This window comes from Malania oleifera, chromosome 10 (genome assembly GCF_029873635.1).
Source record: "Malania oleifera isolate guangnan ecotype guangnan chromosome 10, ASM2987363v1, whole genome shotgun sequence".
NCBI classification, from domain to species: Eukaryota; Viridiplantae; Streptophyta; class Magnoliopsida; order Santalales; family Ximeniaceae; genus Malania; species Malania oleifera.
Window position 1 is genome coordinate 24,141,738 of NC_080426.1, and position 19,780 is coordinate 24,161,517.

Below are 19,780 nucleotides of genomic sequence, written 5' to 3' on the forward strand. Positions count from 1 at the left end.
CTCTCTCTCTCTCCAGAACTAGGGTTTACAACAGGAATTTATGGAATTTCGTGTCATGTTGCTGCTCTGCATGGCTGAAATGGGTCAAGAAAGCAATTACTTGCTGCCAGCTGCCTGCCAAGTGTCCCCTTCTAGCCTGGAAACATGACAGGACAGCAGCAGCTGGTAGTGACACGAGTCCTGCAGTGCTGGCACCTGTCTGCTACATGTCTGCTGCTGGTCTGCAGTGCTGCCAGGTGTCAAGGTTTCAGCATACCCCTGCTTCATCTTTTCCCCCCTATTCCCCAACTCTTACGTTATTTATGTTTTAGCATGGCCTTTATAATAACCTTCCATCTAAGTCCCTCCTATCAGTAGTAAAATGAATGGAATTTCCAGAATCAATTTACATAATCAATGAACTACATGATTAGTATCTTGTTCAAGAAAAAAATAAGGCAAAAACCACGCAAATGCATCAAAGTAATTTAAATTTACCAAGGCTTAAAAGTGTATGGTTTTTACAAATGACTGTTCACATGATTTTACAATTTCAAAAATTCAAATAATCCTCAAAATTTAACTCCATTCTCAATGAGAATTTGAAACTAGAATAGTTTTAAAAACTTCCACGAATAACATCACCTTAGATGTTGAATAATACGCATGATCAATCAAAAACCAGGAAAAAAAACCAAGGACTTCGAGAAGAGAGGCGGAGAGGGAGAAAGAGAGCATTCATAATGTCCTGCCTAACCATTCAATAATTTAGATATTGAAGATAAATTTGAACATTGATAGATTTATCAATGATGTGAGGAAGCTAATCATCTGCCTTACTGAACTGTATGTTAAACCGTGTATATCAAGCTAGCAACAGAATGCATTGCTCTCAACTTATATGCCCTCTATCATTATAGCTATAAAAACACTTGTACCCCTTCTGAGTCCTGGAATATTCTAGAAATATGCATTTTACCAGAAGGGTTTAACTTGCCGAATCCAGGAGAGTGGACATGACAAGTTAAACCCTCATGATAAAATGCACCCTGACCAGAGATTCATATTCACTGGTCCAGTGTATGTAGCCCATTTACATCCCCAGAAACAAGAAAACATGAAAATACTATAACTATATCACGTGTATTGAAAGATTGATTTTACCATGAGAGTTTAACTTGTCGAATCCAGGAGATCAGTCATGCACAAGCATAAACATCCAAACACGTTGAGAAGCAAGAGAAAGCATTTTTGGTCGAGGAAAACAATTGAACAAGGAGTACAATCATTTAAATAGATGGTGGAAGACAATTAATAAGATAAACATGCAGTAAGAACTGCATCCCCCAAATAAGGAACATTCATATGAAACATTATTTTTATGGAAAAATAAATTTTATTAAAAATCAGAAGGAAAAGATACCAAAAAAACAGGAGAAAGAGAAGTCCTCCAACAAAAGAAAGCACTCGAATCTCTGGAGATATCAGCACCCCATTAAACAGCCGGCATTACAAGCCAAGAGGAGCCAAGTATCGAATTCTGTCCCAAATGAATCCCACAGAAAAACTCTTCCTTGAAAAAATTCTAGCATTTCCTTCCAGCCCAATTCTCCACAAGACATTACAAAGAACACATCTCCACAATCTTTTTAGCATCCTTCCCTTTCCCAAAACCAGCAAATACAATCACCAACAGATCTTTCACTGATTTTGGATATACTCGCATTCCACTGAGCACAGAGTTCCACAAATTCCAAGCAAAGGAACAATAAATAAACAAGTGACACACATCCTCCTAACCGTTTCTACACATAAGACACAATTCCGGCGACAAAGCTATAGAGGATCTCCTACTTTGTAGCAGATTGTTGGTGTTAACTCTATTATAGGCCACCAACCCAAAAAAAAAAATTCATAATAATAATAATAATAATATAAAAAAAAAACCATTATAGACATTGTAGACATAGCTGTTTCAATGAGGTGTACGGATACAAGACAATTGATGTGGATAAAACCACAGTTACCAAAGAGCGATTCAAGCCTAGAGAAAATATACACATAAGCATTAGTTAAACTTAAAGCAAAGGAATACATCAAATTGATTGAAAACATGCGAAGCCACTCTTGGAAAGATCCTTACAATGGACAATCTGTAGAAAAAAGGTTTATCTCTGCTCAGCAGATGCTTTTTTATGCCTAGAGCAGGAGGAATTGGTTGATCACATCCTTCTGCATTGTTCATGGACCAAGAATTTGTGGAACTTAGCCATCAACATTATTAAACAAAAGTGGCTCACTGCAGCTAGTCGAAGGTGAACTGCGCGCTTGGAAAGGGATCAGATCAAATAAGGAAATCTCTCTCCATCATTCCCCTTGCTATCTTTTGGGCGGAATGGAGAAAAGAGTAAAGAAGAGCCTTCAAAGGAACTATTTCTCCTTTTACAATGATCTCTAGCTGGCAGTCTGGGCTGGTTGGGAGTGACCCCTTTGTAACCCTTGACTTTCTTGATACTTCTATTAAGTGACATATCTCTTCTGTTGTTCCCTTTGTACTTGGGTGGCATCCCCTTGATGCCTCTTTTAATAATTTTTTTCTTAGCTGATAAAAAAAAATTAAATTGATTGACCACTTTGGTATAGAAGGATCTTAATATAGCACACAATTCAGAACCTTCATGCATTAAATAAATCCATGTGTCAGGGTCCTACGTTCTTGTATCGTGACACTTGCACGATGGCCAGGCAGCATTGGAAGAGTGTGGTGATCATGTCAGATGGGTCTTGCAAGGAACTATGGTAAAGTTGGTTTCAATTATGGATATACCAAAGGACGTGCCTTGAATGTCACTTTGATGTTGTGGTGGATCTGGACAATTATCAAAGTGGCATTCTTGGGCCAATGTATGATTCTTACATGCATGGTTGGTTATTTGTGTGTGAGCAGGAATGTAATGGAAAGATTTTATCTATAGAGGAAACACCAGGTGAGCGTCCTACCACCCTGATGTCATTAGGGCACTAAGTGAGCACCTTGAGGAGCGCTTAAGGGCAAGCTCTTGACATCTTCGGCAGATGTCTTTGGCTTCCTTTTGGGATTGGAGCCCCATGGACAACATATTCGAGAATGAGGTTGCACATCACTTTTGACCTAGAGGTCGAGATGCACAACCATGTTAACCCTTGGGTACACTCTTGGACGATCAAGGGATGCTCATTTGAGTCATGGCTCCTCAGTGACCTCCTCAGTTGTGACAAGGTTTGTCATGCCGTGAGACTTCATCAATGGGAGGGATCCATGAAGGTTTCCATATATTTCAATAAGTACAGTTGGACAGGACGTGGTGTAGTCTTGTCGCCTCACAAGCGTGACTGTCACATTTTGGGCAGATTAAGGCAAAGGCAATTTGGCTTGGAATTCAGCCACCATGAGACACCATGTCAACCTTCAAATTTTTAAAAAAGCAGCTCTCCATGCACCCCCCAAATATTATAAAATGGACCAAACAAGAAAAACTCAGCACTCTGCTCACTTCTCAAGGAGGAAAAAATATCTTTTTGAAAAAAACAAATAAGGGTGTGTGCAACACCTCAACCCAATTGCCCTTGGTCTCCTCCACCCCCCCCCCCCCCCGGGGGATTTCGGGCAGAAAAAGGGGCCACCCGCACACCATCCCATCCCATCCCATCCCATCTGCCACCTCCTATTCCCCAAAGCCCCACCCTCAACCACAGCCATACACACAAGCTAAATTCACACCCCATGGTGCAGCTCACAGCCACCATGACCTCCTCTTTCCCAAGCAGCTTTCTCTCCCTCCGTCTCTTTCTCACCTATTTATCACCAGAAAAACAAAGAAAGATGCCCAAGCAGCAGTGACAAACACCTTCCCCCAGTTTTTCCAATTATTTTATTATTACCATCACATCTTGAAAACTCCAAAAAAAAAAAAAAATTCAAACAGAAACAAATCTAAAATTTTTCAAAAAAAAAAGAAAAGAAAATAAAGTGAAAAACATAAAATATAAAAACAAGAAAAAATATAAACCAAAATAAAAAAAAAAAGAAAAAAGGAATAAATTAAAAATAAATAATTTATAAAGCAGAATAAAAATTAAAATAAAAAAATGAAAACTTAAACAATAGGAAAGAATGAAAATTTCAAGAATAAAAATTCTGAAAAAATGAAACAACGTCTTGAGAAAAAAATAAAAAATAAAAATTCAAAAAAATAATTAAAAGAATCAGAAATTAAAAAATGAAAATTTCTTGAAAAAGTGAAAATAAACAAAAAAAAAAAACAGAAACAAAAAATATAAAAACAACAAAGCTTGAAAAATTGAACAAACTGAAATAAAGAAAAAAAATATATGTAAACAAGAAAGAATGAATTTTCAAGAAACATATCCCCAAAAAAAATTAAATCAAAAATTAAAACAGGAAGAAAATAAAATTAAAATTAAAATTACAGAAATGAAAAGTAAATAACCTAAAAATTTAAATTTGACAAAATAAAAACGAATAATCACAATAAAAATGATAAAATCAACACAATAAACAAAAATCAAGGAATAAAATCCAGAAAGCTTGAAAACAGAAGGAAAACAAAAAATTAGACAATCCAAAGAGAGAAAAATTTAGAGGAATCCCAAAAACATAGATGGAGTAAAAAAAGAAAATAAAAATTCTAAAAGATCCAAAAAAATCCCAAAAACATAGATGGAGTAAACAAAGAAAATAAAAATTCTAAAAGATCCAAAAAAATACAGAAAACTGAAGAAAAATATTTAAAACTTGCAAAAATATTTTTTAAATAAATATTGAGGAAAGAGCATGGTGGAGCACAAGGCTTGCCACATAGATCATAAAAGTGGTCCACCACATGACCCTCATAAACATAATGAGAAGAATTCACGGTAACCTCAAAAATTCTACAATGAACTCTATTGCCTTGACCCCCATACCAGACCTCCACAACAATCATGACTATTAAACAAAATTGAACCAAATTGGAAGGGCTGGCCTGTAAATGACAAATAAACAGCCTCATAGATCACTGAACACTAGAAAATGCCTCAGGCAAAGACAAAAGAGAAGAAGTCCCTTGCAATTGTGGCAAATGGGAGCAAACTCAGATCCAAAACCATCTAAAATCATGGTTTGAAAACTCGTGACTGGTAACCAACCAGGGAAACAACTGGGTCAGGTCAGTCAGACCAGTGGTCCAACCAGTGCGAACACAATGTGATAATATGCATTATTATATGTCAAGCCAGCTGTGTTGCCCACTGTAGAGAGAGGGAGAGAGAAAGTTTAGCTTCCAGAACTTTCTGGCAGCGCATGGCTGTTCAGGTACTAGTAAGGGAGTCAGCAAGGAACTCTACTGGATCTTTGGCCCACAGATGGACAGGGACTAGCATGAGACCTAACACCAGAATCAGTGAAGCTTCAGCTGTTCCTAGCATCTAAAAATTTTCTCTGGCAACCGGCGACAGCAGCAGACGGCCAGGACGATTGCCAGAGAAGGTGGCAACCCCGGGGTGGTTGTAAAGAGATCTCAATAATATTATACGTAATAATGTTTTACGAAAATAATATTACACTAATTCAATAAAAATATTACAAAAATTTTGATTAAAATCTCATATATTAGCCAAAAACAATCACTACCAGCATCTAAATAAAAATTGAACTACTTTTCTTATTTTATAAAAGATAAAAAATTTGTCAAAATTCATAATATTATTTTAGTCAAAACAAATTTGAAGCTGGTGTGCGTGCTGTCTTAGTGTTTGTGTATATTGTGTTATTACATACATTATTTACTCCATAAATTAACATAAAAACGCAAATGGTGCAGCTGTAAAGCTCCTGTTGTACTCTTCCCACAGATCCTAGCCCCAAATCCAAGCTTCTGCTACTTCGAGGCAATTTTTTTCCCCAAAGCGAGGGACCAAGCTGGCACGCCTTCAACACCACTCAAGTCCTGTTCAGGCCAATTTGGGCCGGGTCAATGCCAGTTCATACCATTTCTAGGTTCTGATAGGTCTACCAACTGGCCTGGTGACTGGTTCAACCCAATCAGAGTCATCAGACCATCCAGTTTGGTCTGGATTTCAAAAACTATGCTATAACTAACCAACTCTTAGGCGTTCTTGCCATTTCTTAAGGATTACTATATCAGTTATAAAGGGCTGATACATATCCAACTGATCACATAGATCAATTAAAGAGGCATGGTATTCAGTAAGGTATTTACAATCTTCTCACAACACAAAAATTTATAGCAGTACAAACTTTAGCCATATTCTTATCAGGATAAAAAAAAAAACTCTGATTGTATATTATTTGCACATGAGATAAGAACACTAGCTTCGTCCCACAATTCCCCTTCGTAGTGCCCAAACTCATCGAATGTGTTTAGATGAGAAAATCGAAACAATAGTAGATTCCATACTGTTCCATAAAAGGGTTATAAGCTGTGTTATCTTTCTGCTCCCAGCCTCATGCAGTATGGGGATTTCACATCTGGCTTAGATTCTTCCAAATATTCAGCTAGAAAAAGGTTATTTGCAAGTTGTAAATATCAGGCCCAGAAGAATCCATCACACTGCATGAGCTAACCATACCAAGACAAAAACAAAATCACCGAAACACAGCGCAACCAAAGCACAAATTCCAGCATTAATACACAGCAAAAGATAACAGCCACCAATCCAAATAAAAAAGTTAGATGCACTGCTGGTTCTTGAAACATGAAGAAAATCTCAATATAGATGGATGTAAACTCATGATAAATAGAAAGCACTCGTTGGATATTAAATACCTAAATAGGTCATGACAAAAAATTCGTCAGCCTAACCACCAAAAACCCCCAAAATTGGAAAAACAAAACACCTTCAATGCCACAAAACTTTGAAGGAAATTGAGCATCAAAAACAAGCAAAATGGATTCAATAGGCCCCACATCCATGCACTGTAGAAACATCTATATAGGCAAATGCATTGTCAGAACAGGAATGCAGCAGCTGCACAGATAACCCCTTTTTGCTAGTTGTATGGGCTACTAAGGTCAGTGATGGAAGGAAAACGGGCCCTGGGAGGGGGGCAGAAAGAAGAAAGAAAGGAAGAAAAAGGGAGAGCAAGGAAAATAAAAGAGAACTATTTCTAGGCTACGGTGTATGTTGCTCTCATACCAATTGGGGAGAGAGAGAGTTTCTAAGAAGAGATGTAGAGCTCATCACGAGTCCCTACCATTAGGTTTCTATTTATTATATCAAATAACAAAGTAACAAAATAACAAAAAGATTAACAATTGTTTAGCTGTAAAAACAATTTTCCATTTAGTTTCCCAAAGAATTATAAAACTATTTCAGTTTATTTTTTTAGTTTTCCAAGATTCATATTAAAAAATTGGCAAAAGACACTCGCTTCTACTGAGGTTTGACAAAAAGACAAGGACCTCCCCCAAGGTTTCAAAAATTTCAACAACCTCCCCTGAGGTTTCAAAAATTCCAAGGACTTCCCCTAAGGTTTGCCAAAAAGACACAACCCTCCCCTTGTGTTTTGCAAAAAGACAAGTGTTTTGTGGGGAGGTTTGTGTCTTTTTGGCAAACCTCAGAAAAGATCTATGACATTTTTGAAACCTCAAGGGAGGTCAATATAATTTTTGAAACCTCAAGTGAGGTCCCTATTTTTTTGCCAAAACTCTAGGGAGGTGAGTGTCTTTTGCCCTAAAAAATCAAAAAATAAAGAGTTTGTCTAGTTGTGCAAAATAGTCTTTTATTTTCTGTTTTTTTCCCAAATTTCAAAGTAAATACTAAAAAGACAACTTGTTTTTCAATTTTCAAAAAATTATGTAAGGTGGTATTTGGGATAATAGATTTGGGGCTTGGATTTGTGCGGATTTGAAAGGAACTCAATTGCTCCGAAATGGGGAGAAAGAAATCAAAAATCTAGAAAATAATAAAAGTTGTTCTCTAACTTTCCTATATAAATTTACAAAATTGAAAAACTAGGTGACATTTTTGTAATTATTTAAAAAATTAGAAATGGAATTAAAACTATTTTGACAATCAAATAGTGACAACTTTTTATTACTGTTCATTTTTTTAATATATATGTATTTTTATATTGAAAAATTAACAAACTTTTTTGTGAGCTTTTGGAAAATTGAAGTGGAAAATGGAAATTGTTTTCGATGACTAAATGGGTCCTAGTGTACTATTATAACCTCAACTATAGTAGACTAATGGCAAAAAGCAAGACAAGGAAAATAAGAAATTAAATTATATACCAGCCTATGATCCATGAGGAGATGAAATCACTACATAATTGAGGACTAAGGCATAAACTCAAATATAGCTCAAAACAAAGTAAAGTTTGCATGAGTTTCTTTCACAATTCCAGTTTGTAGCTTGTCAGTTAGAAAAATGATGAGACAATTTTTTATGGTTTGGTGTGGGTCTTAGTAAGAGACTAGGCCCAAGGAAAAGGGCGAGCTTCCAGGTAATTTGGGGTCTAAAAACATCTCTTTAGTATGAAAGTGGTCATTGCGATTTCCTTTCAAAACTAATTCCTTGTGGCATAAGGCAACTTGCAGTATGGGCTTCAAGCTAAAGTTGTGGTGAATCAAATGGTTGCCACACTAGCCCTTGGATGATTTTTTTTTTTTTTTTTTTTTTTTTTTTTTTTGAAACATTGGTACAATGTTAAAAGATAAATGAATGAGCGCACATATTTGTGGTAAGTTAGGCGTAGCTCCTATAAAAGATAAGATAAAGGAGGAATAGCTCAAATGGTTTGGGAATTTGCAGCATAGACAAAATAATGCACCAAAGATAAGGAGTGAGCTAGATACTATGATGGTCAATAGAAGGGGTAGGAGTAGACCTAAAATAACTTGGAATGAAATAGTGAAGAAGGATTTAGGAGTCCTGAAATTGTCGGAGGAAATTGCCCACGATCGTCTAAATTGGCAGAAAATGATTCATGTAGCCAACATGGTTCGAAATTGCGGTCATGGGTAACATCACGTAACGGTCGCGGGTGTCACGGGGCGCGGGAGATGTGGGTGTTACGTTATGGGAAGAAGGCATAACGGTCGTGAATTTTTTTCACGCATGCACAACCATGCCAAAATCAAAAAATAAGCATGAAATCCATTACTACATGATTTTTAATGAATTTTGAAGGCTTTCATTCAACCTACAAATGTTTTTTAATAGGCATTATGATTTTTATATTAATCTTAGTGCACTGTTTACAAAAAAAAAAAACATATTTTTTTATAGTTTACATTACTTTAATGAGTAAAAAGATGTAAAAATGTAATTAAAATGAAGAATCAATTAATTAATGTCATAAGTTACTAAAAATGAGTCAATAGACTCAATACTCAATAGTCAATATACACATTACACATACATGAATTTAAAAAGTGATTGATATCAAATATTAATAAATAGTTGAAAACACATTAATACAATATTACAAATTTATAACATAACACATGTCACCACCAAAAAGAATGACGTGAAAGGTCTTCATAATTTGCATTTGTATCTTGAGATTGGGATTGGAAATTATCTCCCCATCCTTGTGGAAATACATAGCTGAATAAACCCAAGTTTGCGTCATTTCGTTGTTGCTCTTGAAAATGTATTGGTGGTGAAAATCCAACTGATATAGGGGGTGCATAATCTCTTCTTTGACCATATCCTGAATAATGTCCATAAGTTGGGGTTAGGGCTAGCTTTGGGTAGTGTGTAGAAGAAAACTCACTAGATCCTGAGATTCCTGATCCACTAGGATAAAAACGTGAGTCACAAGATGCATAATGTGGATATGCTGGATGAGATCCATATGATTGTGATGATGAAACATCGAAACCAAAGTCGTCAAAACTACGAACCAGACCATATGAATCTTCAACAGAATCACTAGGGTCACCACGAGCACTCCTCCTGGGTTGTGAATATTGGTTCCCTGGAGGAATACCTAAATCATTATTTTCAGGTATATCATGTAGTCCATAACAATTAGAAGGATATATATCCCTTACAAATGATGTCCTTGTGTCATATCCATAATTATATTATACGCCGCCGTCACCACCACTACGACTACCACCCCCCCTAACCCCAGCTCCAGCACCACTATTACCATCATCATCACTTGGTGGGCTCAAACCAAGATTGTCATCACTTTGTGTACGCTCAGGGGTTGAACTTGAATCATCATGCACGTTTATTGGTGGTTGATCACCTCCTTCTGTACTACCACCAACTTCTTCATTTAATCAATTTCAATTGTCCTGACCATCGAGTAATGGTGTCTCTCTCTCGGTCTCTCCTCTAACCATTGACTCGAAGGATCATCTTCTTCAAAAATATAGTCCAAATTGATAGGATTGAAAACATCTTCAATTTCTCATTGGCTTCTTCTCATTGTACATCTTAACTTTAACCACATGTTGTAATGTACGAAAACAAGTTTTTGTAGTCTCATGTACTTTAATCTATTTCTTGTTTTCGTATGAATGAGGTTAAAGGTGCTCCAATTACGCTCACAGTTCGAAACTGATGTGGTCTGGTTAAGAACTCTGATTGCTATTCTTTGGAACTCAGGAGCACACAAGCCATAATGAATCCACCATTCGGCTGCATGAATAATTAAAAAGAGTTTTATGTCAGTATAGCGTATATTTCAAAAGTCAAATTTGAACATAAAGAGAGAAAATGGAGCCATTCATCCATTATTTAGCTATATAGCCTATATTTACCAGGATTTGTTTGTTTCACTGTCCTTTGAGCCAACGCGGTTCCAAATGTCTCCTGCCTATCTCGATATAACAATAACTAAAAAAGGATGATTGTGAAATATAATTAATTAATTAGATGTATTACTAAATTATTCGAGAAAGTATTACATAATACTAGAACAATTCAGTATTCAATTTAATGGAACCAATACTTACTTGATTAATAGCCCAAATTTGAGTATCTATATCGAGTACCAACTTGGTTATCACTTTTTTAACCCCATCCATGACTTTTCCATCAACTTTAGGAGAGGGCGGGGCACCATAAAGAAATTGTGGGTTCAAAAAATATCCTACAATTAAATTTAGAAACATATTAATCAATAGTTTTTTAATGCAACTATGCATAATTTAAAATTTAAAATAATAAGAAATTGTATTTAATTTACACTTACCAGCAGCGTGCAAATCTTGGTGCAATTGAAAACTCTACCGGTTGTCAATAATTTTCCAATAGTCTTTGTAGAATCGGCAATCTTTTTGAATGGCCAACTTCGCCCTATCAGTTGCCTCATATATGAAACTCATGGTTGGTTTTTCATCACCATCAACCAATTTAAAAACTTTCACTAAGGTGATTTACACTTACCAGCAGCGTGCAAATCTTGGTGCAATTGAAAACTCCACCGGTTGTCAATAATTTTCCAATAGTCTTTGTAGAACCGGCAATCTTTTTGAATGGCCAACTTCGCCCTATCAATTGCCTCATATATGAAACTCATGGTTGGTTTTTCATCACCATCAACCAATTTAAAAACTTTCACTAAGGGTTCCTGCACTTAAATTATATCGGAAACCTTTTGCCAAAACTCTTTGCCTAAGATAATCTTCTTCAAATCATATGCTAGGCCTGAGTTTGCCATTCCATACCTTGAGTTTTTCCAAGCATTGATGTAAACATTTCCCTTAATGCTTGTTTATGCCTGACAATAGTCTCCAAAGCAATGAAGTTGGTGGCAAATCGAGTGATGGCAGGGCGAAACTCTTTATTATTTGTAAATTTCTTCATGAAATTCACTGTCCATATGTGGTTGTAAATAAAGAAGGTTATTGTTCTTGCATCTTCCAAGACCTTCTTCAAGTTACTTTTCTTATCAATATCTTCAAAAATAAGGTCTATGCAATAAGCTGCACATACTGTCCAATAGAGATTGGGCCTCTTCTGCATTAATAATTTTTCTTCGGCCTTCATTGCAGCTTCATTATCAGTCACTACTTGGACAACATTCTCCTCTCCAATTTCTTCAACCACCTTATCCATTAATCTGAAATGAAATTATAGATTCAATAATCCCTACTATTTAATTAAAAACATACAAGTTCATAATACAATTTGCATATACAATTAAAATTAGAAAATTACCTGAAATAATATTCAGTTGTTCAACTTGGCACATCAGAGGCATCAACTGATTTATGAAACATGGTGCCTCTATCGTAATAAACTAAAAATTTTATAATGTGTTTTCTAGTTGGTCTTGACCAACCATCACACATAAGGGTTACACCTCTCTTCTTCCAAATTTCAGCAAAAGAAGCTATATAATTTTTCATTTCAGATACCTCATAAGGTGATGGACCCTTCACCCTCTTTCCAACCTCTGCAGCAATATCACTCATAGGTTGCATAAATGGAAAGTCAGCTACATTCGCTGGAATTTGATTATAAATTAGGAATTTTCTAACTGTTTTTCCTAATTTACTTCTTAAACCTTTCAGTAACTTAATGTTGATTTTTGGTTGTTTTGCACTCTTACTTCTTTCTAAAGTAGGATTCATTGCCTTTAGTCTAACTTCAAGGGCATCGAGATTGATCAATTGTCGCCCACTACCTCCAGCTTCTCGACCACTATAAGATCGAGCTCCTGCTTTACTGAAACCACTAGTAGCATCACCACTGCCGGAATCACCTCCCTCTTCATAAATATTACCCCCTTCAGTTGTTCTTGCTCGAAATCTTTGTCTCTCTTCCCATTGTTGCTGTGATCGTATGCTTTCTTGTCAAGCAAATCTCATATTTTCTTCTTCCAAATCTTCTTCATCGCTTAAATTCTCAAAATCTCCTCTAATTTGGGCTTCTGCTTCTGCTTCTTCTTGCCTTTTTTGTTTATCTTTTTTCTTCTCAACATGTTGTTGTAGATGTTTCATCATTTGTTCTCTTACTTGTGTGATCACATTTGAGCATCCAGCTACTGGACCATTTTATGTGCCAAATGCTGTTTCAAACGTGTAATGCCTCCTTTAATTATCTTCCCACATAACTTACACATAATAACATGTCTACTACCGTCCACCACAATACCAAAATGCCATCCAATATCCTCACTAGGTAAGTTCTCATTTCCTCTCTCACGTGACATCTTGATAGATTTGATTTGATGATCTTTACACAAAACATAAAGAAAATACAAAGTTACAACTTTTATAAAAAAAAAATGACAGGTATAATATAACTAGTAATTTAGTAAATATTAAATAAGTACTAAATAGTCCTTCTAATTTTAAATACTTATTACGTAAAAATAAAATATAATATTTGATTAAAAATAATAAATAATGTTTATTTAAAATATTTAAATAAACAAAATTATAAAATATTAGATAATTTATTTATTAGTAAAATATGAGTGTTTATGCATATATTTAAGGGATGTGTTCTCTTGTTGAAAGGAATTCAATAAATACATATCTTTAAAGTGTGTAAATAATTACAAAAAAATATATTCCTTTATCTTTAAAAATATATTTACATTATTTTTTATAACTTGATTTTATTTTCATTTAAAACTAAAGGAAATTAACACTGTAATTTTAAAGGTGAAAAAGACTTTTACTATACTTTAATATACATCACTAATAGATATCCATACAATACAAATTGACTATTTAACTTTTTAAGCATTTTCTCAGTATATGGATTAAAATAAATTTTTTCTACAAATTTCAGTAGTAAAAATCAGAATTATTAATGTATTAACTATTAGGTTAAAATTTTGTATATTAAGTTATCAATTTTTACTTTATTTGATAACTAACAACAAAAAATTAGATCATTTAAAGATTTATTTTACTTAATTTTCAATTTGAGGTCCAAATGATTTTTTAAAACTTAAAAATATTAAGAAAAAAAAATATGTGTGGAACTAGATTTTCATAATACTTTTCACAAAAAAATAAGACAATTAAAATATTCATAAATTAAGAAAATTTTATTTTAAATATGATTATTATTGATTTCTAATTTTTTACTCTATTAAATTACTTTTTTTTAAATTCAATTTAACATTACAACAAAATATAATTTTTTTAAAAGAAAAACATAATGAAAAATTTAAGTGGCAGTGCGTGTTGACTGTTTTGACAAAGCACATGTATCTTATGTGCGTGCCTCGTATTTTGAACAGATTTACAATTCAGAATGCATACACAGAAGAGAAAGATGGAAGCCAGAAAGCTCACATCAACTGGCATTTTCCACAAAAGACAGAAGAGCAAAGAAGAACACATTTGTTTTGTAATTGTATTGCATTTAATTTTTTATATCTCTAGTCTGTAATAATGCATGCATCTGCATGATATGTTTGAATGCTCAGAACGACCGTAGATATACTCTAGGGACCAGCACATTTCACCAAAAACTTTTTTCTAAAAATACTAAAATCATACAAAGTTTTTGGAATAATTTTAGAGTCAAAATCGGGGCAAAAATGAAGCTTCCGATCGACCGACTCCAAATTTTTTGGGCAAAATATTCATTGTTAATGCCCTTAATCGACCGAACCAAACCAGTAATTACTAGCTTGGTCGACCGAACCACTGTTTGCCCAGAATTCAAAGTTTGACTTGCCCGGTCAACCGAACATGTGGCAATATAAAAGCCACGGTCGACCGAACGATCAAAAGTCAACATTTGACTTCACTAAGTCGACCGTTCCAATTTGAACACACCGCCCTCGGTCGATCGAACCAACACGTGTCTGACACCCAACTACTTGGTCGACCGAACCTTGTAGTTCATTTTTGCCACGGTCGACCGAACCCAGAGGAATGGTCAACCAAACCTTGCCTTGGTCAACCGAACCTACGAAGGGTTCAAAATCACCCTGATATGGTCGACCGAACTCAGTGATATGGTCGACCGAACCTTTAATATGGTCAACCGAACCTCTCGGGTTGGAAATTTTTTAAGGGGTAAAACGTCATTAATTTTTTAATTAAACTTTTCCAAAATACCGAACGTATCCCCAACGGTCATAATTTTCGAAAAATCTATAAATACCCCCTCATAACTCTAGATTAGCAACTTTGATAAACTTCAAATTTCTCTCTAATCCTTTGTTAATCAAAGTTCCCTCAAACCATTTTTATTGCAAAAATCTCTTCTTTGGGGCAATTTTTTTAAAAAAAACTCTCCAACTCTCTTTCCATTCATTTATTTCAAAATCACTTTGGAAGAGAGTATATTTATTTTGGGCAATTATTTTCATATTCACATAACTCCGCCTGTGATGCACTTAATGTCCTAATTTTTTCACACACAGCCGGTCCCAAGCCCGGGTTAAGGAAGAGGGTTGCGTTAGGTAGCTGATAGCCAGCGTAAAATTTGTCAGATCACTATAATATGAATCCTTACCAAGTAATCAAAAGGAGGTTCCATGGTGTATGTTGTTTGCAGATGATATTGTATTAATTGACGAAGGGGTAGTGATAAGCATCTTTCTTTCGGGTAAAAAAAAAAAAAAGAGGTTAAGTTAGAATTATGGAGAGAAGCTTTGGAATCTAGAGGCTTTAAGATAAATAGAAACAAAAAAGAATATGTGAAATGTAATTTTAGCAATGATAGGAGGAATATTGGAGACAAAATTAAGCTTGATGATGAAAAAATAAATAGCACTTGTAGATTTTGATACCTTGGATCTATTATGCAAGCTGAAGGAGAAATTGAAGATGATGTAATGCATAGAGTTGAAGTAAGTTGGGTAAAATGAAGAAGTGCTTCAAGTGTTCTATGTGATCGTAGAATACCCTTAAAATTGAAAGGAAAGTTTTATAGGACAGCTATAAGACCAGCTATGCTATATGGATCAGAATGTTGGGCGACGAAGAAACATAATGTCCAAAAAGTAAAAGTTGTCGAGATGAGGATGTTAGATGGATGAGTGGTATACCGTGCCCGCCCCCTTCCGGCCTACCCCTCTTCGTTGTCCGTTCGGTTCCTCTCCCTCTCTCCCTAAGATTAGGGAGGGACGACTCAGATGGTATGGCACTTGCAATGTAGGCCTTATAGTGCACCTTGGGAAGAGTGACTTATTACTGTGGGGGCAGTAGAAGGGGTGGGGTAGACCTAACATAACTTGAGGGGAATAGTGAGTAAGGAATAATACCTTGATCTATCACAGAATGGTTCCCATGATCGCATAAATTGGCGGAAAAGGATTCATATAACCGACCCCACTTAGTGGGACTAAGGCTTGGTTTTATTGTTGTTGTTGTATTTTCATTTTCACATGCACATACTCTCACTTATTATTTATTTTTGAAAATCATTTGCTTGAGAGTATAATAGCTTTGGTTTCTCCGATTATTTCTCTGATAAATATTTTTGGGGAGAAAATTATTTACAACTCAAATATTTTCTCGAGCTTAAATTCCTAAATTCTCCAAATATTCTTTATTTGCAAAAATATTTATAAGAGAACAATAATACTCATTTTTCCTATATATTTTATTTGTGCAAATATTATTTAGATAAGCACCCTTACTCTATTGAGCATTATTGCATATCATATTAGAGTATATGTATTTGAGCTTAATGTGTACATCTCTACTTATATTTTCAAAAGCATGCTTTACGTAAGAAAAATATTTTTTATTGTATCGGTTGGGTTCAGCCCGAAATTGAACTGGAGAGTCTCAACCCCGTAAGTGAGACCGATTCCGTTCCACTCGAAAATTGAACTGGGGAGCCTCAACCCCGTAAGTGAGACAAATTGGGCTCAGCCTTGTAATTGAGATGAGGTTTTCATCGCCCCGTAAGGAGAGGATGTAAATGGCTTCTGCTCCGCCGGTTTAAGTGAGCAGGTTTAGTGAAATCCTTGGGGGTATGCTCAAGGCGGGGACGTAGGTTGGTTTGGCCGAACCTCAATAACAAATAGCGTATGTCTCTCTCTCCTTATCTCATTCAATTTATGCGCTTTAAATTCAGCATGTGTATTTTTGTTCATTCTTGGCTTTAATTATTTGCATGCACACCTCTATTTCAAATGAGATATGTTCTACGTGTATGTTTGCATTTATTGCTTTATTATTTTACATACACATTTGTATTATGAATGGGATATGAACTGTGGTGAATCGGTCTAAATGTTTAAATTAGTCGAAATGTTTTAAAACCCAATACACCACCCCTCTTGGGATCACACCAATTCCAACAAACTGATTGACTCTAAAGCTTATCTCATACGCTGGCTGGAGAGTGGAGGAGAAGTTGAGTCTTGAGACTTGAGAGCGCAAAAAGTTTGATATGGAGAGAGTTCTCAGAGGAGCCTCGAAGGCTCGAAGGAGTCGAAGCACAAACGGTCGATGACTCCAAGCTCCGAAGCAGAAATCGAAGGGCTGGCCCGTGGCAAGTGGTGACGACTAGCAGAGGGAGCTGCTGAAAGGCTATCGGCGACTCGCAGAGGTGGCAGAGCTGCTACAGAGCTGTCGCCGGTGACTCGCCAAGTTGCTGCAAGTCTGCAACTCCTGCAAGGCTACGAAGATGAGTAGATCTGCTCACTCTCAGGCTTCAAAAAAGTGAAGTCTTCTTATTTAGCTTTGGCCAACAAAAGTTAGGTAAGTTTTTTATTTTGCTCTATGAATGTTAGATTGAATAGCAGATGGGTGATTGGGAGAAGGGGAAAGAAGCGGAAAGCCTGCTTTAGGGCTTCAAGAATACTGGCAAGTTGTCGACCATGTAATGGTCTGTAACAGACCGTTACGAAGTGTAACGTTGGGAAATGGCTGTTATGGCTATGAATTTTTTCCACTCCGCAATATCGGCCCGTATAGATTTCGAAGCCTTCGATTTCCGTAACGCTACGTAGCGGCCGTTATTTAAAACCATGGTAGCCAACCCCACCTAGTGAGACTTGAGCCTTGGGTTGTTGTTGCTACGGCTGCTGTCATTGTTAATCCTTAAAATTGTATTTCTTAGATCCGTCATTTTCACTATCAACATGCGAGTTATAAAGTTGCAAATAGTGAGAAGGTTAGGTTTTTAGACAATTTTGGATTGGGGAAACTCTTCTCTTTCAAGCTTTTCCCCATCTTCACCGTTTATCTCATCTCTTTAATGCTCCCATTGTTAGTCGTTCCTTTACACAAGGGGGTTTATCTTTTGTGAATTTTCAATTTTATTCATAATCTGAATAATAGGAGACTAGTGATCTTATTCTTTTGACAAATATGCTTGACTTCTGTCACTAGCATTGGATTCTCCAGGGAAATTCTCTTGCAAATCATTTTTATTCATCTCATGCATGTTCCCAATGTGGTCCCTTTTGCTTAAATTCCTTCATCTAGGAATCCCTCCAAAACCAAGGCCTTTATGCGGCGGCAGCCCTTGAGAGCATTACTATAGACGATGTCCTTTGGAGGAGAGGGCCTAAAAAAGCTTTGTTTCTTAATGCATGTGCACTCTGCTATTGGAGCAGTTAGAATGTTTCTTATTTGTTTCTGCTTTGCTCATTCTCTTGGGAGATTTGGAATAAGTTGTCCGGTACTTTGGGTTGGAATGTAATTCCAGAATTCTCAAAGGCTCTCTTCTTTCTGTTGATCATTCATGGAGTATGGTGGTGTTTCTGGTGCCACTTTAGGCTACAAAAAAGGGTTGGCATTTCTATGACTGAGTTGCAAAGGATTAGCATATGGGTATTCTTTAGACTCCCAGATTGAGTTTTGATTTTTTTTTTTTTTTTTATTCTTTATTACTGGATGATGATTTATTCTCCCCATCATACACAAACATATACAGAGAGACAGAGTGATAGACAGATAGAACCCCCCCACAAACCGCAGAAGTGAAGTGTTCATGTTAAATGACGAGATTCTATTTCATATATATCCACTTCCAATAGACTTATTGGATGGGAGGGTTCCGATTGGCATGCAGCCAATAGTATGAGGCCTACGAATTCGCATATTTGAGTTGGGCGCGTCATAATTCAGCTTTCAAAATCATGACTCAAATTTTTTTTGGTTTTAAGGTTAATTGTTGAAGATCCTTGGCTTTGGTTTCCAAGGAATCTAATAAAAGTTGGCCAACCCAAAAAATAATAATAAATAATAAATAAATACACGAAAGATAAAAAGCTCCCAAAAAATTTCTATGACAACAAGGTATAAACCAGTGTTCAAAATCTTTCTTTACTTGATAGGATTAAGCATATTGAATTAGACAATATTCCATGTGGAACTACAACTTGGGTGTGTAATCTAACACCGCAGTGTATGAAGTTAAAGATTAAGCATGCTGAGATTGAATGCATTCAGGCCGAAGTATCACTCACTTGCACCACTTTGCAAAAGGCCCCAGTTCTTATGGCTCGTGCCAAGTTATGACTACTATAACTAACTTCACTCGATCAAGTTTTATTTTCCTTTCATTCTCGAACATTTTTAATTTCAGTATCAGTAATATATACAGGCAAGAATCGAAGCATACCATTTTTTGGGACAAGTGAGTAGCAAAGCCCACATGCAAGCAATTTCAGCACCATCCAATCTAGCCCCAGTAAGACCAACATATCTCCTGCCAAGAAGAATGTGGAAACTTGAATTCTAAAAGTTCTCCCCAGCTATCAAAATTGAGATAAGAATGAGGTAAACTGCAAAAAAAAAAATCTAAAATGTTCAACGCTTAAAAGGCATTGTATTAATTTTTTTCAAAATTACCAAAATTTTTGGTTGAGATTTCAAGGAGGGCCCAAAATGGAAAG

At 35.8% G+C, this 19,780-nt stretch overlaps 2 protein-coding genes across 2 annotated transcripts in view; both read right to left on the bottom strand.

The window, feature by feature from the left end:
* LOC131166147 (probable 3-hydroxyisobutyryl-CoA hydrolase 2) overlaps positions 1-19,560 on the bottom strand; it is a 52,944-nt gene extending 33,384 nt beyond the window's left edge. The window contains exon 1 of the mRNA XM_058124458.1: positions 19,507-19,560. Within this exon, the coding sequence (XP_057980441.1) occupies positions 19,507-19,509 (3 nt within the window). The 5' untranslated portion in view covers positions 19,510-19,560. The remainder of the gene's footprint in view (positions 1-19,506) is intronic.
* LOC131166149 (uncharacterized) lies at positions 9,394-11,090 on the bottom strand. The gene is made up of 3 exons (XM_058124462.1): positions 10,959-11,090; positions 10,764-10,839; positions 9,394-10,641 (listed from the first exon to the last, which is right to left on the bottom strand). Exons 1-3 carry the CDS (start codon positions 11,028-11,030, stop codon positions 10,412-10,414), a joined length of 378 nt encoding a protein of 125 aa, XP_057980445.1. The 5' UTR covers positions 11,031-11,090; the 3' UTR covers positions 9,394-10,411.
* Positions 19,561-19,780: the final 220 nt, after the last annotated feature.